We start from the raw sequence: 26,336 nt of genomic DNA, 5'->3' as shown, positions 1-26,336 counted from the left end.
AGTACAGTGTACTTATATTAATCTGTCTCCATAAGTTGTAACATATTGGCAAAATGACGGTACTGACAAAGTGGACTACATTATTTAATACAGGTAGTGAGGGGGTGCGGGGAGGGGAGGAAAGCGTGTGGGGTTGAGAAGAGGAAACTGTTACATGGATTTACCGATAGGATTAATTTGTCAATATATATATATGTATATAAATATATTTGCACATGTGTCAACCGAAATAATTGAATTACAACCTTACAACCTTATATCGGTAACCAGGTCTGCGGTATGGAATCGTATGGTGTTTTCGGTACGTATAGATATTGCGCATATAAAAAGCACACATTATAAGAATGTGATGTTAGACGTGTACCAGTGACTCTAGAATCTTTTAGAATGCATAATAAATGTTTGAACAATATCAAAGATATTTTCGTTATACTGGTCTGGCATATCAGGGTTACCATATAATAAAATGTTAACATTGTAGTCGGGAGGTAAGTTTCTAAAACATTGAATTCTGATGTGCTGGTAGTTTGGACAGTGAAGAAGGAAGTGCTCTGTAGTTTCGTCAGATAAGTTGCATGAACACAGGGGACTGTTAACTAGATTGCGTATATATAAATGACTGTTCAGAGAACTACAATGCATCCTGAGTCGTGCGTGGTGAATCTGACTGTGTCTAGTTTTACAACAATAGTAATATAGGGGTACGGTTTCAGTGCCAGCATTGAGGAATTTTTTAAGATTAATAATAGAGGGGTTAGTTTTTATGACCTCAGGTAGTGCGTTCCACAGAACAACAGAAGAGGGAAGGAAAGAGTCTTTGAAGAGATTAGTTCCGCAGGGAATTAATTTGAAGGAGTCGGCTCTTCTTGTGTTGTAGGAGTGGATATTGGAGTGGCGAGCTGGAAGCAAGTTTGTTAAGTAGGTAGGACATTGGTCATGAACCATCTGATGAAATTAAATAATTTTATGTTTTCTTCTTCTGTTAACAAGAGTATCTAAACCAGACTCTAAATATAGGCGGTCGAGACTTGTAAGTTTTGTAGCCCCGGTAATGATCCTAGCAGCTTCAAGTTGTATACTTTCCAATAATTTACTTTGGCCTAATGTTATATTGTCCCAGACAATGTCTCCATATTCAAGTAAAGGTCTAATAAATGAACAGTATAAAGTTTGAAGGGATTTCCGATCAATGCTAAATTTGAGATTTCTAAGGACAGCTAGTTTTTTAGAGGCTTTACTTATAATGTGCTGTAAATGATCAGTCCAGTTTCCGTTAGCTGAGAGTGTGATACCTAGATGTGTGTGTGAGGTGACTTCCGTAAGTATGGTATTATTCATGAATAGGGAGGGGTGGATCGGTTTGTTAGTTTTTTTGCTTACGGTCATTGTTAGAGTTTTAGAAGGGTTAAAGTTAACAAGCCATGTTTTAGACCATTCGTTAATTTTACTAAGGTTATCATTTAACAGGTTAGCGCTAAGATGTGGAGATTCTACGATGACATACAGAGATGTGTCATCAGCAAACAAGCCTTGAAATGGTGTTAGGTGCTACTGTCGATATGAGTACAATTTAGGTAACAAGTAAATGGAGTGATATAAGGTAGATGTTATAATATATATTTACATTCTGAGTGTTGATTCTTTATATGAACATACTAAGTGAAAACGACAAACATTTGACCATGAAAACACTATGAATACAGTATAAAAACATCGTCTCCCGTACAGATTTTCCACACAAAACAATACGCCTGAAAAATAGTCCCCCGTTTTATTTCCGTAAAAACTTGGTGCCATTTATTCACATAATTCTAATTTAACACGAACTATGGTATTTGATGTTATCTAAAAAAAATTTTTTTAAATAAAATGTAAAAAAAACAAAACAAAACAAAACAAACAAAAAAACAAAAACAAACTGGAATTTGCGGAGCGGAAGGACACGGTAAACGATGGCGGATCACCGACTGATCCATTCATTGAGCATCATTTCCTATAAAGTAATCAAAAGTTTAAAATTAAAAAATGACCTTGTTCTTTATGTTTTGATTCAAATTCCTTGGTGACTATGAATATGTAGATAGCTACTGACATTCATATCCGCCATCAAAATGGTTGGGGGGGGGGGGGGGGGGGGGGGGGGGGGGGGGGGATCAATTTAATCCCTATATATCTTTCACCCAAATACAATTTAAGCAACTACAAGTTAGTTAGCGAACAAAGGTGTACATAGTTAGCGAACAAGTCAGCGACTACAAGGTGAATCGGTGGTATGGTAAGCGACTATATGGTAATCCGCGGTCAGGTTAGGTCAGCGACGACAAGGTAAGTCGGCGGTCAGGTCAGCGACTTCAAGGAAGTCGGCGGTCAGGTCAGCGACAACAAGGTAAGTCGGCGGTCAGGTCAGCAATTTCAAGGAAGTCGGCGGTGTCAGAAATAAACCGGCACCTAGCAATAGTTATGAGTGAGTCAGCATAGGCCTAAGACTGTCGAATTTTTTTTATATATAAGCTATATTAAAGGGAACAGTATCAATCACCATTTATGGCCAGGAATCAACAGACCAATGTATACATATGGAAATTATGATTATATAACTATTGTATTTGTTGTGGTATGTTCCGATCTATGTAAAACGCTACCAAATTATAGCCATCTTTTTGTAATTATTTGCATCTGTACGCTAGTCATTAACCCAATCGAATCCAAATAAGACTTGTAATTTCTGTTCCTCTACAATACTCTACGATACACTTCAATACCAGATCTAACGATTCCCCACAGGAGGTCATCTCAGCATGACCTTTGAGCTTCAAATATATGCCAATGAAAACTGGTCAATGACGTCATTAATCAACCAATGACAAATAGTCTTACACGCGCCTTCGGTTGCGTATCCTTAGTATTTACGACTCAATTCAGCGCTTGATTTGAAATACAAGTACGCCAAATATCAAAAACATAACTGCATTATGTTAATGGCCACGATAATAAAAATATTGCTAATCCTCTGGACGTTACATTGAAAGAATAAAAGAAAACGATAAAGCAATATATCGTCGACGGGACGGATTGTGTTGCCAACTGGATTTTTTTTTCTCGACGCTGTCTATCTCTCATACGATAAAGGAAAAACCAAACGGACAGCACACGTTTGTTGAATTATGAATTCGTTGAGGTTTCTTTGTTAGCTGAAGTGGCCGAAGCCATGTTGCCATCGGAATACCTCGGGAACTTTGTGTATTTATACTTTCCGAAGAATGAAATCACACCGACAATTTTATATGCGTCGCGTTGATTGGCTGAGTTAAAGGTCATGCTGAGATGACCTCTTACGGGAATCGTTAGATTTTGTATTACAGTGTATCGTAGAGTATCGTAGAGGAGTGGAAATTACAAGTCTAATTTTAATCAGATTCACTAACCAGGATCTTATAGAACAAGTGACGAACCCTTTTGTAAACGTCCCTACATTAGTAGTTAGAGTTCCGGACCTTTAACAATTGGAACAATAGATATGATCATGTATTTTGTTGGCGGGTTATAAATCACTTGATTGTTATTTAAAGTCTATTTTTAAAAAGTGGCATACAATGTTCAAACAACGCCAAAAATAAGACTCTTTTCGGAATATGAAATATTTGGAGGTTAATATATTTTTTCGAATGTCCAGCAAAACACGACAAAATGACAATAGGGTATTGTCTAGCACCAAGATTGTTGAGTGGCATTTCCCTACCAAAGCTATAACATTCCATGCATATAGAGATAAAAAGTATGTGTGGATGAGCATTTAGTTTGATTATAGCAGTACATTGAAACAGTTTGGATATCTCGTGTACATACCACAACAGATAACAATTCATGAACATTTGTCTTTCGTGGATTTTTCAAAACCATGATATAAACGAACTAATTTCACCAGCGAATTTCATATTTTCAAATGCTTTCTTTGAAAAAAAAGGGCAACACAATATTGATCTTACATGTTTTTATTAATGTATTCAATAGACACCGACATCATCTAATGACAGGTTAAGTGTTTTGGGGTCCAAAGACAAATCAACATCCTGAAATCCACGATCCATGAACACTTCGCCCTCATTGTCGTCTGTTAACGTCGAGGACATAAAGTTTATATCGTGTTTCATCCTGACTATTCGTGGGCCACTGTTACTCGAGTCGTAAATTGCATATTCTGTTTCACTTAGCTTCCTATTTTGTTCACACTCATCCACAGACGACTCATTTGTAACAGGTTCGGTTCTTTCGTTTGACTTCCTACGTTCAAAAAGGTGTGTCTTAAATCCCGAAGAATCTTTTGCATTCTTTTCTGGCGTAAAGTCATTTTTCCCTTCAATGTTCATAATATTGCTGTGCCTATCCGTTAAATATTTTTCTTCAAAAATCAAACAGTCTGAGGTATCTGCTTTTGTCATAATGTTAGTCTCACTCTTGGACCGTTTCACGTGCTTTTGACCTCGCTGCGATGTTATTTTTATCGGGTAGCAAAAAGACGGAAGAAATGGGGATGATTGTATTGTTTGAGATTGGAAACTATTTTTGTCGTAAGCGGAATACCACAAACGTCGAGGTCGCTTTGTTCCAATTTCAGGGTTGGAATTGTTTACAGATCCGTGCAACCCCATCTTCTTGCAGGATTCACAAGTTGAACCACTCTTTAATCTATACAGTTTCCCATTCTTCCTGTAGTTTTCTGGACTGTCAATATCAATTGGATTGAGCATTGTCTCCTTATTATTCTCCTTGTTCAGATCAACGACGTGTATAAATGGCCGGTTTCTTCTCGTCATGACTGAAGAAGAAGAAAACGCAATGAAAATATAATTTAATAGACATATACTGCAAGTTGAAGTTTCCATACTGTTATAGTCGAATCATTTACATAAATATGTTATGTATTCATAGGCAATTGTATCTCCATTAGTTAATCTGAAATACATCATGTGATCAAGTTGAGGTTCCGCAATATGACGTAAGATCATTATTGAAAAGATATTAACAACATATTAAACAGGCCCTTGTAATTTACTTTATACGTTTTTGTTTGTTTGTTTGTTTTTGTTGTTCTTTGCGAGAGTATGGGTTGGGGTAGGGGGTTAATTGTACAATGTAAAGCATGATACTTTGTTAGTAGATAACGTACAAAACTATGGTTATTTTCAATGGATTCACTTTTCAGCTGTTTTCAAAGATAGAAACACCGAGATATGATAAAATCATTTAAAAATTAGTTACATTTTTGTACATTGATATTGAAATCTTTTGATAGTAGGCTTCCTTTGACAATTTTAACGAAAATTCCAAAAGTGTGAAAATTGGAACAATCGGAAAAACACCCAGTTACAAGTATAGCAACCATCACGCAAAACATAAAAATAAAACAGGAAATGACATGATGCCCTCACAGAACCGTTAATCAATAAAATCAAGAAACAGCATGGTACCATTAGTCTAGAACTTGTCAGCACGTGACCGTTATTATACACGCTAAATATATTATATAAAGAAACGTTTGATATACCTATTCAGAATAAAAACGTTTTGGAAAAATCTCGTTCTTTTCTGAAAGAAAACTTCACGACATGTTATGTTGTTTTTTTTTGTTTTTTTTTTAAGGGAATTGCTTTTGTTAAGATGTTAATAAGGAATTTTAGTAATTTAAAGCGAATCATTTTACAAAGAAATAAAGATTTGTAAATCATTTTATATTTCATTACTTTTGTAAAAAAAAAATAAAAAATAGGGAATTTTAGTCATTTGAGGTGAATTATTTTACACAAAAAAGTTATCAGTTATTTGATGTGAATTACTTTTGTAAGATCAAATCAGGAATCTCAGTCATTTACCGTAAAGTATCTTACACAATAATAAAGAGCTATAATTCATTTGATGTTAATTACTGGTTTCTTCTTATTAAATATCATAATATATATATATATATAGCAAGGCATTACAAGTACATACCTGTAAACGGTCAGGAATCTTATCTCTCTTTGTCAGTCTCTGCTGGCGGCACTCAATGGCCCTGTGGTTTTGTTTACCTGAACTAAAGTGATAGCTATTCACCATGGTGATACATACGTACTAGGTGTACTTAACATCATTATCACCGTAATGACGTACAAGCATGACATTTTACCTGGAATTCCAATTACATATTAGCCTCAATTAATTTGCGCTGTTACAGGTACATACATCCTTACTTCGTATCCAGCAAATTAAGGATTCTGCGTTATGTCGATATTATGTTAAGTAACATTTCTTCTACTACCACAAGCTTCTAAGATGATTTGCCCCACCTCCGTTGTCGACGTTGAAGGTGGAAAAAGCAAGAAAGGTCATCAGTTCTGGTCCTAACCGAATTCACGTTCAACTTTAATGGCAACTGTAGGAGTAGTTGTCTCATTTTCAGCGGAATGTGACTGCGAACATGAACTCTACTCGTGTCAATGTTAAAGATGGGTTCCAGCGTTTTTACACTCAATGTCTCTTTCCTTGAAAATATCTGATAATTTCTATCTTTCCTGGAATGCCTTTTGAGTTATGAAATTTGCATTAATATTATGTAAAATAACTAAAGTGATATTAAAGTAACTCGTTAGTAATATAGACACGTGCACCGTCACGAGGTTATGTTTCAGACGGACGATATTTTGTAAATCTGCCTCCGAAAAAAATTTGCGCCATTACAGGTACATGCGTCCTTGTTTCGTAACCAGCACATTGAGGATTCTACATCATGTCGATTTTATGTTAAATCATATTTCCTCTACTACCCCCTGCTTCTAAGGTGTTTTGCCCCACCTCCATTGTGGGCGTTGAAGGTGGAAAAAGCAAAAAATGTCATAAGTTCTGGTCTTAACCGAATTCACGCTTAATTTTAATTGGAACTGTAGGGGATCGCCATGTGAGTAATGAACTTTGCGTTGATGCTATGTTAAGTAATCCTTAAGTAATATAGACATGTGCACCGTCACGAGGTAATATTAGATTCCTTTATGATGGTTCGGACGAACAAGTTTTTATAAATCTGCCTTCAAAGGACATAATATAGACTGGCCACCAGCCCCTAAGTTTTTCAATAAAATTCAAAACCTAGATTCTTTCCCCCTAGTTTGAAACTTAGGGTATCTTGAATCAGACATATTTCTAAAAATAGCAGCAATTTCCTTGACCTTGATATTGCCCGACAACCCCTTCTATTCGAACGTGTTATACTCATTATGGTACATTGTATTTGTGTGAAATTTTATCAAAATCCCCCAAGCTGTTTGCAAAGGATTTTCAAAACAGTGACCTTGACCCGACAACCCTGAAATTCAATCTTGTCAAAGGTAAAAAGTTTCTTTATATTAAGGTGAAGTTTTATCAAAACCCTCCAAGGCATACAGCCGCTAGAGGAATGGCAAACGATTTTCTTTAAATTATTAACAGTGACCCTGATCCGACAACCCTGAAGTTAAATTTGTCCAAGATATAATAGTCCTTTATATATGTGTGAAGTTTTATCAAAATCTTTCAAGGAATGAAGCTAATAAAGCAATGACAATGATTTTCTAAAAAAAAAAATAGTTTAACTTGTCCGATATATTATGGCCCTTTCTTTTTGTGTGAAGTTTGATCGAAATCCCTCAAAGAATGAAGCTACTAGAGCGTAGAGCGCTGACAATGATTTTCTTTAAAAAAGGTAACGGTGAAGATAATTTTATATCATTACTTCGTCGCAAAAATTGTTATTTATATAGACAACACACGATTCACGTTCTCTAATGTTCTGAAGTGATGTGGAATAATCATAACGCCAAAAATAATCGAGAACAAAATATATATGTATATATTCAACCAATGAAATAATGACACAGAATTTCAAAAAATCAACATTAAAAACGGTCTGTTTCGCTGGAATTTGTATGTCTTACTATTCCCTGTCCCAGCATTCATCGTGGTTTGCAGAATATCACATTTTTCGATTTTGTTTGCAAAAAGTATGGAGACCTGCAAAAACATCATTCGGGCTATCAGTTAATCTCGTACATTTCCCGCACGCTTGGTTAAGTAAGTTACCTATGCATGCCAAACGTTTGAATGAGTCAGGTGGTCAAACTTGGAGGGTATTAAAGCCGGTTGAGACGAACGACAGTCAGTCCGACTTCAACCCACAAGACTGGTGACAAGAAAATGTTGTTAGGTAGAGAGATAGATGTGATTATGGTCTTCTTGATCCTATTACAGTAAAACACGTTTAGTACGAACACGCTTATAGCGATTTTATGGATATTGCGAACTGATTCCGATTCCCCAGCTTTTCTCCCTCTTACTTCTATGTAATTCTATAATTATATTGCGAATTTCACATAGCGAAATATTGTCTTTAACGAACCAATTTAGCGGTCCCGTCGGCTGAAATTCCATGTTATTTTAACACTATAGTACGAACCCATCTCCGAAGTCGGAGTCATGCCCTGGTGATCACGACGGTGTTTTCGATAGGCACCCAAGGGCACGTTTCAGGGTATATATTTGTTCGGCTATTGAATCGGCGAGTTATGTTTTCGATGACCTCTGAATTAAGTGAGTTGTTTTGTCGATGTTTATGTCAAGTTGTTAATTCACTCTTAGATGTCTTATTAGTGTGTGCACAGTACATGTATGTTTCGCAATGGCAATTATCATCAAGCGATTGAGAGCTAGTGAAAACGAGACTTCCGGGGTAAAGGTCACCGCGACCGATTTCGTCAGTATTGATGCAGATGTTGTAAAAGACGTTATGAAGGTTTTGGACAGTGAAGACGAGGAGAAAATAGAGACAAAGGAGGAACATTCCGTAATCAGTGGTGCTACGGTGATTGAATATTTACACGAGATAAGCCATTTTTTGGAGTCCCAAAATGATATGTCAGATGTTATTAGTGCTTTGTACACACTTGCCTCACACGAAAAGTTTCGGCAGAAAATTATAACTGACTTAAAATAATTGAATCGCTTTTAATTTGTACATGCTTGTAATTTTATTTTCATACAGCGAAGTTTTTAGGAAAAAACAATAAAATTCGTAATTCACGTAATACGAACTATCAATATAACGAACTGATTCAGTTGGTCCCCTGGAATTCGTTATAACCGTGTTTTACTGTTCTATCGCAAAGAGTGTTTGGCAGAGACTGATAAAAGTTCAGCGACGTCAATGTAGTCAGCGGTCACCTCAACGACAATGTAGTCGGCGGTCAGGTCAGACACTACAATGTCGTCGGCGGTCAGGTCAATGACTACAAAGTGGTCGGCGGTCAGGTCAATGACTACAAAGTGATCGGCGGTCAGGTCAGCGAAGACGAGGTAGTCGGCTGTCAGGTCAATGACTACAATGTAGCGGCCATCAGTTCAGCGACTACAGTGTAGTTGGCAGTAAGGTCAGCGATAATAATTTAGTCGGCGGTCTGGTTAGCGACAATAATGTAGTCGGCGGTCAGGTTTATGACTAGAATGTTGTCGGCCATCAGTTCAGCGACTACAATGTAGTCGGCGGTCAGGTTTATGACTAGAATGTAGTCGGCCATCAGTTCAGCGACTACAATGTAGTCGGCGGTCAGGTTTATGACTAGAATGTAGTCGGCGGTCAGGTCAGCGACTTTAAGGTAGATGGCGGTGTCACAAATAGACAGGCACCTAGCCATAATTATGAGTCAGTCATCATAGGCCTAGGACTGTCGTATTTTTATATATAAGCTATATGAAAGGATCAGTACCAATCAATATTTGGAGCAACAACTGACAGATAGATCTATGTATACATTTGGAGGTTTTTATTATATAACTATTAAATGTGTTGCTGTAGGTTCCAATCTATGTTAAACGCTACCAAATCAAAGCCATTTTGTTGTAAATATTTGCATCTGTAAGTTAGTCACTAACCAGGATGTTATAGAATATGTGTTACGGACCCATTTGTAAACGTCCCTATAATGACCAGTTAAAGATCCGGTACATTAACCATTCGAACACCAGGCATGGAGAATCTTCTCGGAATATGAATTATTTGGAGGTTAATATACAGTGGAACTTCGTTAACTCGAACTCGGATAACTCGAATACCCCGCTTAACTCGAAGTACCTCGCCGGTCCCGGCCGAATTCTCTCTTTATCTTAGTAAAAAAACTCGGAAAATTCGAATTCGGATAACTCGAAAAACTCGGATAATACGAAGTAAAAATTTGGTCCCAACAATAAAAATCCTACTTGAAATGTTCGAATAACTCGAAGTATAATTTTCGTCGATCGGTGGCAAACGCCGACATTTTTTAAGAGCTAAATTCCGTTTGTAATACTGAACATATCGGCACTACTAACCTACATGCTATTATAAGTGTTTCATAAATTCATAAAAGAAATTGTCGGTTGAATCTTATAACAACAAGTCTTGGTGATAAAAAGTACTGCTTTACTTACATCAGGTAATTTCCCAAGGCGGTCGCCGATATCAGTACACACGATAGTCAACAACTCATCTACCCGTTCGCTCAAGCGGAACTAATCTCTGACACACCGGTAGATCTACCCGGCTGATGTTTTTACAGGTGTAGAAATGACACAGTCCCCGGCGCCTATTAAATCTTTAAACTGCTGAAACAATAGCGTAATTACTGCCGAGGTGTTCAGAGTACAACTGTAACGGTCAGTGCTGTCTATTAAATCGGATAAAACGCCAACTCAGTTACAGTAACATTTTATACGCACATGCGCAGCCCAACTTCCGGTGCTAATACACATGGAAATGGCGTGGTTATCAATAAAAAGTAAGTAGGCCGATCAAACAGTATTTTATATATGTCCAATAAAAGGTAATGGTTCTGTTACGTTTTGTATGCAATCTGTGTTAAACTTAAACGGTTATTTGTTTTGACATTAATAACTTGTTATTTTGTCGTGTTCCGTTTTATCGTTTACCTTTTGCAAACATGACTTGCACATCAGATCGTTATTGAAGTGACTAAGTGAAAGAAACTTTATCGTGACTGTATATCGGCAAAACTACACCAAATTACAAGTGACATAACGAAACATTACATATATATTTACATGTATTGACCAGTCTTCACACTAAACTACTGAGCGACAGAGCGAAGTTATAATGATTATATAATGTTGACAAATATTGAACAAACTTTTCACCAAAAACGATAACTCGCTTAATTCGAACACTCGGATAACTCGAAGTTTTTTCGTGGTCCCGTCGACTTCGAGTTAACGAAGTTCCACTGTATATATTTTTCAATGCCCAGGAAAACAGGTCAAAAGGACAATAGGGTATTGTCTAGTACCTAGATTGATGGGTGCCATTTCCCTACAAGAGCTCTAACATTTCATGCATATAGAGATAAAAGAGAACTTGTGGTTGAGCATTTACTTTGATTATAGCAGTAAATTAAAATAGTCTGGATATCTCGTGTACATACCACAACAGATAAAATTCATCAATATTTTGTCGGGGTTTTATTTCGTTAATTTTTTAAAACCATGTTATAAACCAAATATTATCACCAGTAAATTACATAGTTTTAAATGCTTACTATGAGAAAAGGGGAAACAACATATTGATCTTACATATGTTTTTATTTATGTATTCAATAAACACCAACATCATCTAAAGACAGGTTTAGTGTTCTTGGGTCCAAAGACAAATCAACATCCTGAAATCCACGATCCATGAACACTTCGCCCTCATTGTCGTCTGTTAACTTCGAGGACGTAAAGTTTATATCGTGTTTCATCCTGACAATTCGTGGGCCACTGTTACTCGAGTCGTAAATTGCATATTCTGTTTCACTTATTTTCCTATTTTGTTGTTCAAACTCATCCACAGACGATTCAGTGTTAACAGATTCGGTTCTTTCATTTGACTTCCTACGTTCAAAAAGGTGTGTCTTCAATCCCGAGGAATCTTTTGCATTCTTTTCTGTCATAAAGTCATTTTTCCCTTCAATGTTCATAATATTGATGTGCTTATTCGTTAAATATTTTTCTTCAAAAATCAAAAGGTCGGAGGTATCTGCTTTTGTCATGATGTTGGTCTCACTCTTTGACCGTTTCACGTGCTTTTGACTTCGCTGCGATGTTATCTTTATCGGGTAACAAAAAGACGGAAGAAATGGGGATGATTGTGTTGTTGGAGATTGGAAATTATTTTTATATTGAGCGGAGAACCACAAACGCTCTTTGTCAGTCATTGAAGTCAAGGGTCGAGGTCGCTTTGTTCCAATTTCAGTACTGGAATTTTTTACAGATCCGTGCAACCCCATCTTCTTGCAGGGTTCACGAGTTGAATTCCCCTTTAATCTATACAGTTTCCCATTCTTCCTGTAGATTTCTGGACTGCCAATATCAATTGGATTGAGCATTGTCTCCTGAATGTTCTCCTTGTTTAGATCAACGACGTGTATAAATGGCCGGTTTCTTCTCGTCATGACTGAAGAAGAAAAACACAATGAAAATCTAATCTAAAATAGACATATACTGCAAGTTGAAGTTTCCATACTGTTATAGTCGAATCATTTACATAAATATGTTATGTATTCATAGGCAATTGTATCTCCATTAGTTAATCTGAAATACATCATGTGATCAAGTTGAGGTTCCGCAATATGACGTAAGATCATTATTGAAAAGATATTAACAACATATTAAACAGGCCATTATGATTTACTTTCTCCGTTATTGTTTATTTGTTTTTGTTTTGTTGTTGTTGCGAGAGTATGGGTTGGGGTAGGGGGTTCATTTTACTATGTAAAAAATGATACTTCGTTAGCAGATAATGCACAAAACTATGGCATTTTCAATGGATTCACTTTTCAGCTGTTTTCAAAGATGGAAACACCGAGATATGATATAATCATTTAAAAATTAGTTACATTTTTGTACATTGATATTGAATCTTTTGATAGTAGGCTTCCTTTGACAGTTTTAACGATAATTCCAAAAGTGTGAAAATTGGAACAATCGGAAAAAACACCCAGTTACAGGTAAAGGAATCACCGAGCAAAACATAGAAAACACAGGAAATGATATGACGCCTTGACAGAACCGTTAATCAATGAATAAATAAACAGCATGCATGGTACCATTAGTCTAGGACGCGTTAGCACGTGACCGTTAATATACAAGCTAGATACATTATATAAAGAAACGTTTAACACACCTTTTCAGAATATAAACATTATGGAAAACCTCACTCTTAACTGAAAGAAAACTTAACGGCATGTTTAAAAATTTAAGTTTTTATATAAAAGTATAGAATTTTAGTCATTTCTTTCGAATAACTTTTTCAATATAAGACATTTATTTTTTTATTTTTTTTAAGGGAATTGCTTTTGTTAAGATGTTAATAAGGAATTTTAGCAATTTAAAGTGAATCATTTTACAGAGAAATAAAGATTTGTAAATCATTTTATATTTCATTACTTTTGTAAAACAAAATAAGAATAGGGAATTTTAGTCATTTGAGGTGAAATACTTTACACAAAAAAGTTATTTTATGTGAATTACTTTTGCTTAGATCAAATCCGGAATCTCAGTCATTTACCGTAAAGTATCTTACACAATAATAAAGAGCTATAATTCATTTGATGCTAATCACTGGTTTCTTCTTATTAAATATCATAATATATATATATAGCAAGGCATTACAAGTACATACCTGTAAACGGTCAGGAATCTTATCTCTCTTTGTCAGTCTCTGCTGGCGGTACTCAATGGCCTGCAGTTTTGTTTACATGAAATGAATTGATAGCTGTTCACCATGGTGATACATACGTACTAGGTGTATACTTAACATCATTATCACTGTGATGACGTACAAGCATGACATTTAACCAGGTATACCAATCAAATGGTAGCCTCAATTAATTTGCGCTGTTACATATACATTCATCCTTACTACGTATCTAGCAAATTAAGGATTCTACGTCATGCCGATGTAATGTATAGTAACATTTCTCTTCTACCACTTGCTTCTAAGATGATTTACTCCACCTCATATGTAGGCGTTGAAAGTGGGAAAAGCAAGAAAGGTCATAAGTTCTGTTCGTAACCGAATCCAATTTTAATTTTAATTGGAACTGTAAGGGGGAAGTTGTATCATTGTCAGCGTAATGTGACTGGGCACAAGAACTACTCGTGTCCATGTTAAAGATGGTTTCCAGCGTTTTTACACTCAATGTTTCTTTCCTTGAAAATATCTGATAATTTCTATCTTTCCTGGAATGCCTTTTGCGTTATGAACTTTGCTTTAATATTATGTAAAATAACTAACGTGATACCAAAGTAACTCGTTAGTAATATAGCCACATGCACAGTCACGAGGTAATTATGGATTCCTTTATGATGTTTCGGACTGAAGATATTAAGAATTTTGCGCCGTTACAGGTTAACGCGTCCTTAATTCGTATCCAGCACATTAATGATTCTACATCAGGTCGATGCAATGTTAAATGATATTTCCTCTACTTTTACCTGCTTCTAAGGTGTTTTGTCCCACCTCCATTTTGGACGTTGAAGGTGAAAAAACCAAGAAAGTTCTGGTCCTAACCGAATTCACGTTCAATCTTAATTGGAACGGAAGGGCGTACTTGAACTGTTGTCAAAACAATGTGACTAGGCAGGTGCATTCTACTCGTGTTCATGTTTTAAGATGGGTTCCAGCGTTTCTACGTTTAATTTTTCTACCCGTGATAATATCTGATAATTGGAACGGAAGGGCGTACTTGAACTGTTGTCAAAACAATGTGACTAGGCAGGTGCATTCTACTCGTGTTCATGTTTTAAGATGGGTTCCAGCGTTTCTACGTTTAATTTTTCTTCCCGTGATAATATCTGATAATTTCTCAGATCTTCCCTGGATTACCTTTTGAGCTATGAAATTTGTGCTAATACTTTGTAATCTCTTGCGCAATTTAGACACTTACACCGTCAAGGACGAACGAGATTTTATAAATCTGCCTTCAAAGGACTTTGTATAGGCTGGTCACCAGGCCCTAAGTCTTTCGTTAAACCGTGCATCACAAAATTCCAAAATTAGATTATCTCCCTTAGTTTGAAACATTTCTGAAATAATAATAATGTCCTTTAACTAGATATTGACCCGAGAACGCTTCCATTCGAACTTCCACTCATTATGGTTCATTGTATTTGTGTGAAGTTTGATGCAATGTTATGTTAAATCATATCTCCTCTACTGCCACCTGCTTCTAAGGTGTTTTGACCCAACTCCATTGAAGGCGTTGAATGTGATCAGTTCTGGTCCTAACCGAATTCGTTACTCGTAAGTAATATAGGCACGTACACTGTCAAGAGGTAATTGTGGATTTCTTCATGATGTTTCGGGCGGATAAGTTTTTAGAAATCTGTCTCCAAAGGACATTATATAGACTGGCCACCAGCCCTTAAATGTTTTGATAAACCTGCTCAAAACAAATATTTCCCTTGTTTGAAACTTAAGGTATCTAGCATCAGACATATTTCTAGAAATAATTACAATGTCCTTGACCTTGATATGGACCCGACAACCCCTCTATTCGAAATTGTCCGACTCATTATGGTTCATTTTATTTGTGTGAAATTTAGGATTTTCTAAACATAGTAAAAGTGTCTCTTACCAAACAACCTTGAAACTCAAATTTGTCAAAGGTATAAAGTTCCTTTATGTTTAAGTGAAGTTTGATCACAACCTCCCAAGGAATAAAGCCGCTAGAGGGATTACAAATGAATTTCTTTAAATTAGTTACAGTGACCTTGACCTGGCAACCCTGAAATAAAACTTGTCTAAGATATAATGGTCATTTATATTTGTGTGAAGTTTGATTAAAATCTTTCAAGAAATGAAGCGAATAGAACACTGGGAATGGTAACGGTGACCTTCACCCTGACCCTTACCAGGAAACCCTGAAACTATAACTTGTCCGAGATATTGTGTTCTTTTCTATTTTTGTAAATTGAACTTCCTCAAAGAATGAAGCTACTAAAGCACTGACAATGATTTTCTTTAAAAAAGGGGTAACGGTGAAGATAAATTTATCACATTACTTCGTCACAAAAATTGTTATTTATATAGACAACAAACGATTCACGTTCTCTAATGTTCAGAGTTGATGTGGAATAATCATAACGCCAAAAATAATCGAGAACAAAATACATATGTATATATTCAGCCAAAAAAAATGACACAGAATTTCAAAAAATAAACATTACAAACGGTAAATTTCGCTGGAAATTGTATTTCCTACCATTCTCTGTCCCAGTATTCATCGTGGTTTGCAGGATATCACATTGTTTCGATATTGTTTGCAAAAATTATGGAGACCTGCAAAACGATCATTCGGGCTATCAGTTAATCTCGTTCATTTCCCGAACGCTTGGTTAAGTAAGTTAACTATGCATGCCAAACGTTTGATTGAGTCAGGTGGTCAAACTTGGAGGGTAATGGAGCCGGTTGAGACGAACGACAGTCAGTCCGACTTCAACCTACAAGACTGGTGACAAGAAAATGTTGTTAGGTAGAGAAATAGATGTGATTACGGTCGTCTTGATCCTTTTACAACGTTCTATCGCAAAGAGTGCTTAGCAGAGACTGATAAAAGATCAGCGACGTCAATGTAGTCAGCGGTCAGGTCAGACACTACAATGTAGTCAGCGGTCAGGTCAGACACTACAATGTAGTCAGCGGTCAGGTCAGACACTACAATGTAGTCAGTGGTCAGGTCAGAAACTACAATGTAGTCAGTGGTCAGGTCAGACACTACAATGTAGTCAGTGGTCAGGTCAGACACTACAATGTAGTCAGTGGTCAGGTCAGACACTACAATGTAGTCAGTGGTCAGGTCAGACACTACAATGTAGTCAGCGGTCAGGTCAGACAGTACAATGTAGTCAGTGGTCAGGTCAGACACTACAATGTAGTCAGCGGTCAGGTCAGACACTACAATGTAGTCAGTGGTCAGGTCAGATACTACAATGTAGTCAGTGGTCAGGTCAGACACTACAATGTAGTCAGCGGTCAGGTCAGACACTACAATGTAGTCAGCGGTCAGGTCAGACACTACAATGTAGTCAGTGGTCAGGTCAGACACTACAATGTAGTCAGTGGTCAGGTCAGACACTACAATGTAGTCAGCGGTCAGGTCAGACACTACAATGTAGTCAGTGGTCAGGTCAGACACTACAATGTAGTCAGTGGTCAGGTCAGACACTACAATGTAGTCAGTGGTCAGGTCAGATACTACAATGTAGTCAGTGGTCAGGTCAGACACTACAATGTAGTCAGTGGTCAGGTCAGACACTACAATGTAGTCAGTGGTCAGGTCAGACACTACAAGGTAGTCAGTGGTCAGGTCAGACACTACAATGTAGTCAGTGGTCAGGTCAGACACTACAAGGTAGTCAGCGGTCAGGTCAGACACTACAATGTAGTCAGTGGTCAGGTCAGACACTACAATGTAGTCAGTGGTCAGGTCAGACACAACAATATAGTGAGCGGTCAGGTCAGACACTACAACGTAGTGAGCGGTCAGGTCAGACACTACAATGTAGTCAGTGGTCAGGTCAGACACTACAATGTAGTCAGCGGTCAGGTCAGACATTACAATGTAGTCAGTGGTCAGGTCAGACACTACAATGTAGTCAGTGGTCAGGTCAGACACAACAATGTAGTGAGCGGTCAGGTCAGACACTACAACGTAGTGAGCGGTCAGGTCAGACACTACAATGTAGTCAGTGGTCAGGTCAGACATTACAATGTAGTCAGTGGTCAGGTCAGACACTACAATGTAGTCAGTGGTCAGGTCAGACACTACAATGTAGTCAGTGGTCAGGTCAGACACTACAATGTAGTCAGTGGTCAGGTCAGACACTACAATGTAGTCAGTGGTCAGGTCAGACACTACAATGTAGTCAGTGGTCAGGTCAGACACTACAATGTAGTCAGTGGTCAGGTCAGACACTACAATGTAGTCAGTGGTCAGGTCAGACACTACAATGTAGTCAGTGGTCAGGTCAGACACTACAATGTAGTCAGTGGTCAGGTCAGACACTACAATGTAGTCAGCGGTCAGGTCAGACACTACAATGTAGTCAGTGGTCAGGTCAGACACTACAATGTAGTCAGTGGTCAGGTCAGACACTACAATGTAGTCAGTGGTCAGGTCAGACACTACAATGTAGTCAGCGGTCAGGTCAGACACTACAATGTAGTCAGCGGTCAGGTCAGACACTACAATGTAGTCAGTGGTCAGGTCAGACACTACAATGTAGTCAGCGGTCAGGTCAGACACTACAATGTAGTCAGCGGTCAGGTCAGACACTACAATGTAGTCAGTGGTCAGGTCAGACACTACAAGGTAGTCAGCGGTCAGGTCAGACACTACAATGTAGTCAGTGGTCAGGTCAGACACTACAATGTAGTCAGCGGTCAGGTCAGACACTACAATGTAGTCAGCTGGTCAGGTCAGACACTACAATGTAGTCAGTGGTCAGGTCAGACACTACAATGTAGTCAGTGGTCAGGTCAGACACTACAATGTAGTCAGTGGTCAGGTCAGACACTACAATGTAGTCAGTGGTCAGGTCAGACACTACAATGTAGTCAGTGGTCAGGTCAGACACTACAATGTAGTCAGCTGGTCAGGTCAGACACTACAATGTAGTCAGTGGTCAGGTCAGACACTACAATGTAGTCAGTGGTCAGGTCAGACACTACAATGTAGTCAGTGGTCAGGTCAGACACTACAATGTAGTCAGCGGTCAGGTCAGACACTACAATGTAGTCAGTGGTCAGGTCAGACACTACAATGTAGTCAGTGGTCAGGTCAGACACTACAATGTAGTCAGTGGTCAGGTCAGACACTACAATGTAGTCAGTGGTCAGGTCAGACACTACAAGGTAGTCAGCGGTCAGGTCAGACACTACAATGTAGTCAGTGGTCAGGTCAGACACTACAATGTAGTCAGTGGTCAGGTCAGACACTACAATGTAGTCAGCGGTCAGGTCAGACACTACAATGTAGTCAGCGGTCAGGTCAGACACTACAATGTAGTCAGCGGTCAGGTCAGACACTACAATGTAGTCAGCGGTCAGGTCAGACACTACAATGTAGTCAGTGGTCAGGTCAGACACTACAATGTAGTCAGTGGTCAGGTCAGACACTACAATGTAGTCAGCGGTCAGGTCAGACACTACAATGTAGTCAGTGGTCAGGTCAGACACTACAATGTAGTCAGCGGTCAGGTCAGACACTACAATGTAGTCAGCGGTCAGGTCAGACACCAACGAGTCGTGGTCAGGGCAGGGGCATACAAAAAGTCAGCGGTCAGGTCAGACACCAAGTATGAGCGGTCGGTCCCAAATACAATGTAGTCACGGAAAGGGCAGGAAAAACAATGACAGTGGTCAGGTCAAAAAAAACAATTAGCAGCGGTCAGGGCAGAAATAAATTTAGTAGCGGTAGGCAGACACTACAACGTAGTCGGCGGTTAGGCAGAACTAAGGTGTCACGGTCAGGGCAGACACTACAAAGAGTCGGGGTTTGGGCAACATACAAAGAGTAGGGGCGGTCAACATACAATATGTCAGTGGGCAGGTCCCGACCCAGGTATCTGGTCAGGGCAAAACTACAAGTAGTCGCGGTCAGGTCAAATTACAATGTAGTCAGCGGTCAGGTCAGACACTACAATATAGACAGTGGTCAGGTCAGACACTACAATGTAGTCAGCGGTCAGGTCAGACACTACAATGTAGTCAGTGGTCAGGTCAGACACTACAAGGTAGTCAGCGGTCAGGTCAGACACTACAATGTAGTCAGCGGTAAGGTCAGACACTACAATGTAGTCAGCGGTCAGGTCAAACACTACAACGTAGTCAGCGGTCAGGTCAGACACTACAATGTAGTCAGCGGTAAGGTCAGACACTACAATGTAGTCAGCGGTCAGGTCAGACACTACAATGTAGTCAGTGGTCAGGTCAGACACAACAATGTAGTCAGTGGTCAGGTCAGACATTACAATGTAGTCAGCTGTCAGGTCAAACACTACAACGTAGTCAGTGGTCAGGTCAGACACTACAATGTAGTCAGTGGTCCGGTCAGACACTACAATGTAGTCAGTGGTCAGGTCAGACACTACAATGTAGTCAGTGGTCAGGTCAGACACTACAATGTAGTCAGTGGTCAGGTCAGATACTACAACGTAGTCAGCGGTCATGTCAGCGACTTCAAGGTAGTTGGCGGTGTAACAAAAGTCCGGCACCTAGCCATGATTATGAGTCAGCCATCATAGGTCTAGGACTGTCGTATATTTATATATAAGCTATATGAAAGATAGCAGCACTTATCAATATTTAAGGCCACAACTGTCAGATATATCTATGTTAAACGCTACCAAATCAAAGCCATTTTTTGTAAATATTTGTATCTGTAAGTTAGTCACTAACCAGGGTCTTATAGAATATGTGACGGACCCACTTGTAAACGTCTCTATAATTACCAGTTAAAAGTCTAGACCCTTAACAATCCGAACAGCAGACATGATCATGCATTTGGTATTTTGATACTTGATTGTGGTTTTCAGGTCTATTTGAAAAAGGTAATATACCGTGTTCAAACGACGCCAAAAACAAGAATATTATCGGATTGTGAATTATTTGGAGATTAATATATTTTATGAGATGTCGATAAAACACTTCGAAACGACGATAGGTTGTTGTCTCTTATAAAGTTTGCTGGGTGGCATTTCCCTACCAAAGCTAAAACATTCTATGTATATAGAAATAAAGTATATGTGTGGATGAGCATTAAGTTTGATTATAGCAATACATTAAAATAGTTTGGATATCTCGTTTACATACCACAACAGATAAAGAATCATAAATATTTTGTCGGGATTTTTCAAAACCATGTAATAAACGAAATTATATCACCAGCGAATTTCATAGTTATAAATGCTAACCATAAAAATGGGGAAAACAATATTGATCTTACATATGTTTTTATTTATGCATAACCATCAACATCATCTAAAGACAGGTTAAGTGTTTTTGGGTCCAAAGACAGATCAACATCCTGAAATCCACGATCCATGAACACTTCGCTCCTCATTGTCGTCTGTTAACGTCGATGGACGTAAAGTTTATATCGTGTTTCATCCTGACAATTCGTGGACCACTGGTGCTTGAGTCGTAAATTGCATATTCTGTTTCACTTATTTTCCTATTTTGTTGTTCAAACTCATGCAAGGACGATCCGTTGTTAACAGATTCGGTTCTTTCGTTTGACTTCCTACGTTCAAAAAGGTGTGTCGTCAATCCCGAAGAATCTTTTTCAACCTTTTCTTGCGTAAAGTCATTTTTCTCTTCAATGTTCAAAATATTGCTGTGCTTATCTGTTAAATATTTTTCTTCAAAAATCAAAAGGTCGGAGGTATCTGCTTTTGTCATGATGTTGGTCTCACTCTTTGACCGTTTCACGTGCTTTTGACTTCGCTGCGATGTTATCTTTATCGGGTAACAAAAAGACGGAAGAAATGGGGATGATTGTGTTGTTGGAGATTGGAAATTATTTTTATATTGAGCGGAGAACCACAAACGCTCTTTGTCAGTCATTGAAGTCATGGGTCGAGGTCGCTTTGTTCCAATTTCAGTACTGGAATTTTTTACAGATCCGTGCAACCCCATCTTCTTGCAGGGTTCACGAGTTGAATCTCCCTTTAATCTATACAGTTTCCCATTCTTCCTGTAGATTTCTGGACTGCCAATATCAATTGGACTGAGCATTGTCTCCTGATTGTTCTCCTTGTTCAGATCAACGACGTGTATAAGTGGCTGGTTTCTTCCCGTCATGACTGAAGAAGAAAAAACACAATGAAAATATATTCTAAAATATACATACACTACAGATTTCGGTTTTCAAACAGTTATCTCTAGTTAATATATTGAAAATATTCGCGTCATTTACATATAATGTATCCATGGGCAATTATATCTCCATTATTTAATCTGAAATACACCATATGGCCCATTTGGGGTTCCGTCAACTGGACTTGTCACATATAGATTATGATCCCTGTATGACGTACGATTATTATTGAAAAGATATTAACTGCAGGTTAATCAGGCCATTGTGATTAACCTTTATCCGTGTTTTTTTGGTGGGTTTTTTTTTTTGGGGGGGGGGGGGGGGATGGTAATTTAACTGTAATAAAAACTATGGTTATTTTCAATAGATTCCCTTTTTAGCTGTTTTCAAGGATAGAAAACCAGAGATATGATAAAATCATTTTAAAAATTGTTACAGTTTTGTACCTTGAGAATGAAATTTATTGATAGTAGGCTTCATTGTACAGTTTCAACGAAAATTGCAAAATTATGAAAATTTAAACAATCCGAAAAACACCCAGTTAAAGGTATAGGAACCATCACGCAAAACATAAAAATAAAACAGGAAATGACATGATGCCCTAACAGAACCGTTAATCAATAAAGATCAAGAAACAGCATGGTACCATTAGTCTAGAACTCGTCAGCACGTGACCGTTATTATACACGCTAGATATATTATATAAAGAAACGTTTGATACACCTATTTAGAATAAAAACGTTTTGGAAAAATCTCGTTCTTTTCTGAAAGATTTTATGTTGTTTTTTTGGGGTTTTTTTAAGGGAATCGCTTTTGTTAAGATGTTAATAAGGAATTTTAGCAATTTAAAGTGAATCATTTTACAGAGAAATAAAGATTTGTTAATCATTTTATATTTCATTACTTTTGTAAAACAAAACAAAAAAATAGGGAATTTTAGTCATTTGAGGTGAATTATTTTACACAAAAAAGTTATCAGTTATTTGATGTGAATTACTTTTGTAAGATCAAATCAGGAATCTCAGTCATTTACCGTAAAGTATCTTACACAATAATAAAGAGCTATAATTCATTTGATGTTAATTACTGGTTTCTTCTTATTAAATATCATAATATATATATATATATATAGCAAGGCATTACAAGTACATACCTGTAAACGGTCAGGAATCTTATCTTTCTTTGTCAGTCTCTGCTGGCGCCACTCAATGGCCCTGTGGTTTTGTTTACCTGAACTAAAGTGATAGCTATTCACCATGGTGATACATACGTACTAGGTGTACTTAACATCATTATCACCGTAATGACGTACAAGCATGACATTTAACCAGGTATACCAATTACATATTAGCATCAATTAATTTGCGCTGTTACAGGTACATACATCCTTACTTCGTATCCAGCAAATTAAGGATTCTGCGTTATGTCGATATTATGTTAAGTAACATTTCTTCTACTACCACAAGCTTCTAAGATGATTTGCCCCATCTCCGTTGTAGGCGTTGAAGGTGGGAAAAGCAAGAAAGGTAATCAGTTCTGGTCCTAACCGAATTCACGTTCAACTTTAATGGCAACTGTAGGAGTAGTTGTCTCATTTTCAGCGGAATGTGACTGCGAACATGAACTCTACTCGTGTCAATGTTAAAGATGGGTTCCAGCGTTTTTACACTCAATGTTTCTTTCCTTGAAAATATCTGATAATTTCTATCTTTCCTGGAATGCCTTTTGAGTTATGAAATTTGCATTAATATTATGTAAAATAACTAAAGTGATATTAAAGTAACTCGTTAGTAATATAGACACGTGCACCGTCACGAGGTAATGTTTCAGACGGACGATATTTTGTAAATCTGCCTCCGAAAAAAATTTGCGCCATTACAGGTACATGCGTCCTTGTTTCGTAACCAGCACATTGAGGATTCTACATCATGTCGATTTTATGTTAAATCATATTTCCTCTACTACCCCCTGCTTCTAAGGTGTTTTGCCCCACCTCCATTGTGGGCGTTGAAGGTGGAAAAAGCAAAAAATGTCATAAGTTCTGGTCTTAACCGAATTCACGCTTAATTTTAATTGGAACTGTAGGGGATCGCCATTTGAGTAATGAACTTTGCGTTGATGCTATGTTAAGTAATCCTTAAGTAATATAGACATGTGCACCGTCACGAGGTAATATTAGATTCCTTTATGATGGTTCGGACGAACAAGTTTTTATCAATCTGCCTTCAAAGGACATAATATAGACTGGCCACCAGCCCCTAAGTTTTTCAATAAAATTCAAAACCTAGATTCTTTCCTCCTAGTTTGAAACTTAGGGTATCTTGAATCAGACATATTTCTAAAAATAGCAACAATGTCCTTGACCTTGATATTGCCCGACAACCCTTCTATTCGAACGTGTTATACTCATTATGGTACATTGTATTTGTGTGAAATTTTATCAAAATCCCCCAAGCTGTTTGCAAAGGATTTTCAAAACAGTGACCTTGACCCGACAATCCATGAAATTCAATCTTGTCAAAGGTATAAAGTTTCTTTATATTAAGGTGAAGTTTTATCAAAACCCTCCAAGGCATACAGCCGCTAGAGGAATGGCAAAAGATTTTCTTTAAATTAGTAACAGTGACCTTGATCCGACAACCCTGAAATTAATTGTCCAAGATATAATAGTCCTTTATATATGTGTGAAGTTTTATCAAAATCTTTCAAGGAATGAAGCTAATAGAGCAATGACAATGATTTTCTAAAAATAAAAATAGTTAAACTTATCCGATATATTATGGCCCTTTCTATTTGTGTGAAGTTTGATCTAAATCCCTCAAAGAATGAAGCTACTAGAGCGTAGAGCGCTGACAATGATTTTCTTTAAAAAAGGTAACGGTGAAGATAATTTTATATCATTACTTCGTCGCAAAAATTGTTATTTATATAGACAACAAACGATTCACGTTCTCTAATGTTCTGAAGTGATGTGGAATAATCATAACGCCAAAAATAATCGAGAACAAAATACATATGTATATATTCAACCAATGAAATAATGACACAGAATTTCAAAAAATCAACATTAAAAACGGTCTATTTCGCTGGAATTTGTATGTCTTACCATTCCCTGTCCCAGCATTCATCGTGGTTTGCAGAATATCACATTTTTTCGATTTTGTTTGCAAAAAGTATTGAGACCTGCAAAAACATCATTCGGGCTATTAGTTAATCTCGTACATTTCCCGCATGCTTGGTTAAGTAAGTTACCTATGCATGTCAAACGTTTGAATGAGTCAGGTGGTCAAACTTGGAGGGTATTAAAGCCGGTTGCGACGGACGACAGTCAGTCCGACTTCAACCCACAAGCCTGGTGACAAGAAAATGTTGTAGGTAGAGAGATAGATGTGATTATGGTCTTCTTGATCCTATTACAACGTTCTATCGCAAAGAGTGTTTGGCAGAGACTGATAAAAGTTCAGCGACGTCAAGGTAGTCAGCGGTCACCTCAACGACAATGTAGTCGGCGGTCAGGTCAGACACTACAATGAAGTCGGCGGTCAGGTCAGACACTACAATGAAGTCGGCGTTCAGGTCAATCACTACAAAGTGGTCGGCGGTCAGGTCAATCACTACAAAGTGGTCGGCGGTCAGGTCAATGACTACACAGTGATCGGCGGTCAGGTCAGCGAAGACGAGGTAGTCGGCTGTCGGGTCAATGACTACAATGTAGCGGCCATCAGTTCAGCGACTACAGTGTAGTTGGCAGTAAGGTCAGCGATAATAATGTAGTCGGCGGTCTGGTTAGCGATAATAATGTAGTCGGCGGTCAGGTCAGAAACTACAATGTAGTCGGCGGTCATTTTTATGACTAGAATGTAGTCGGCCATCAGTTCAGGGACTACAATGTAGTCGGCGGTCAGGTTTATGACTAGAATGTAGTCGGCGGTCAGGACGGCGACTTTAAGGTAGATGGCGGTGTCACAAATAGACAGGCACCTAGCCATAATTATGAGTCAGTCATCATAGGCCTAGGACTGTCGTATTTTTATATATAAGCTATATGAAAGGATCAGTACCAATCAATATTTGGGGCAACAACTGTCAGATAGATCTATGTATACATTTGGAGGTTTTTATTATATAACTATTAAATGTGTTGCTGTAGGTTCCAATCTATGTTAAACGCTACCAAATCAAAGCCATTTTGTTGTAAATATTTGCATCTGTAAGTTAGTCAGTAACCAGGATCTTATAGAATATGTGTGACGGACCCATTTGTAAACGTCCCTATAATGACCAGTTAAAGATCCGGTACATTAACCATTCGAACACCAGGCATGGACATGTAGTTTGTTGACGGGTTTTAATTAACTTGATTGATTAAAGGTCTATTTCATGAAGTGACCTACATTTTTTAAACGACGCCAAACGCGAGAATCT

At 37.8% G+C, this 26,336-nt stretch overlaps 3 protein-coding genes across 3 annotated transcripts; all 3 read right to left on the bottom strand.

The window, feature by feature from the left end:
- Positions 1–4,004: 4,004 nt before the first annotated feature.
- On the bottom strand, positions 4,005–6,060 carry LOC117324564. Its single transcript, XM_033880482.1, has 2 exons — positions 5,989–6,060; positions 4,005–4,816 (listed from the first exon to the last, which is right to left on the bottom strand). The coding sequence occupies exon 2, from the start codon at positions 4,812–4,814 to the stop codon at positions 4,005–4,007; it is 810 nt and encodes a 269-aa protein (XP_033736373.1). The 5' UTR covers positions 4,815–4,816; positions 5,989–6,060.
- Positions 6,061–11,494: 5,434 nt separating this feature from the next.
- On the bottom strand, positions 11,495–13,760 carry LOC117322942. Its single transcript, XM_033877909.1, has 2 exons — positions 13,712–13,760; positions 11,495–12,484 (listed from the first exon to the last, which is right to left on the bottom strand). Exon 2 carries the CDS (start codon positions 12,480–12,482, stop codon positions 11,643–11,645), a length of 840 nt encoding a protein of 279 aa, XP_033733800.1. The 5' UTR covers positions 12,483–12,484; positions 13,712–13,760; the 3' UTR covers positions 11,495–11,642.
- A 7,268-nt stretch (positions 13,761–21,028) lies between these two features.
- Positions 21,029–23,112, bottom strand: LOC117322941. The gene is made up of 2 exons (XM_033877907.1): positions 23,065–23,112; positions 21,029–21,897 (listed from the first exon to the last, which is right to left on the bottom strand). The coding sequence occupies exon 2, from the start codon at positions 21,893–21,895 to the stop codon at positions 21,152–21,154; it is 744 nt and encodes a 247-aa protein (XP_033733798.1). The 5' UTR covers positions 21,896–21,897; positions 23,065–23,112; the 3' UTR covers positions 21,029–21,151.
- Between the last annotated feature and the right edge of the window lie 3,224 nt (positions 23,113–26,336).

Source organism: Pecten maximus, chromosome 3 (assembly GCF_902652985.1).
Source record: "Pecten maximus chromosome 3, xPecMax1.1, whole genome shotgun sequence".
In the NCBI taxonomy this organism is placed as follows: Eukaryota; Metazoa; Mollusca; class Bivalvia; order Pectinida; family Pectinidae; genus Pecten; species Pecten maximus.
This window is presented reverse-complemented; position numbering and strand designations above follow the sequence as displayed.

Excerpts from the sequence above, each read along its gene's own strand:
- LOC117322941 (XM_033877907.1), bottom strand. The coding sequence starts at position 21,895 with ATGACGGGAAGAAACCAGCCACTTATACACGTCGTTGATCTGAACAAG.
- LOC117324564 (XM_033880482.1), bottom strand. The coding sequence starts at position 4,814 with ATGACGAGAAGAAACCGGCCATTTATACACGTCGTTGATCTGAACAAG.
- LOC117322942 (XM_033877909.1), bottom strand. The coding sequence starts at position 12,482 with ATGACGAGAAGAAACCGGCCATTTATACACGTCGTTGATCTAAACAAG.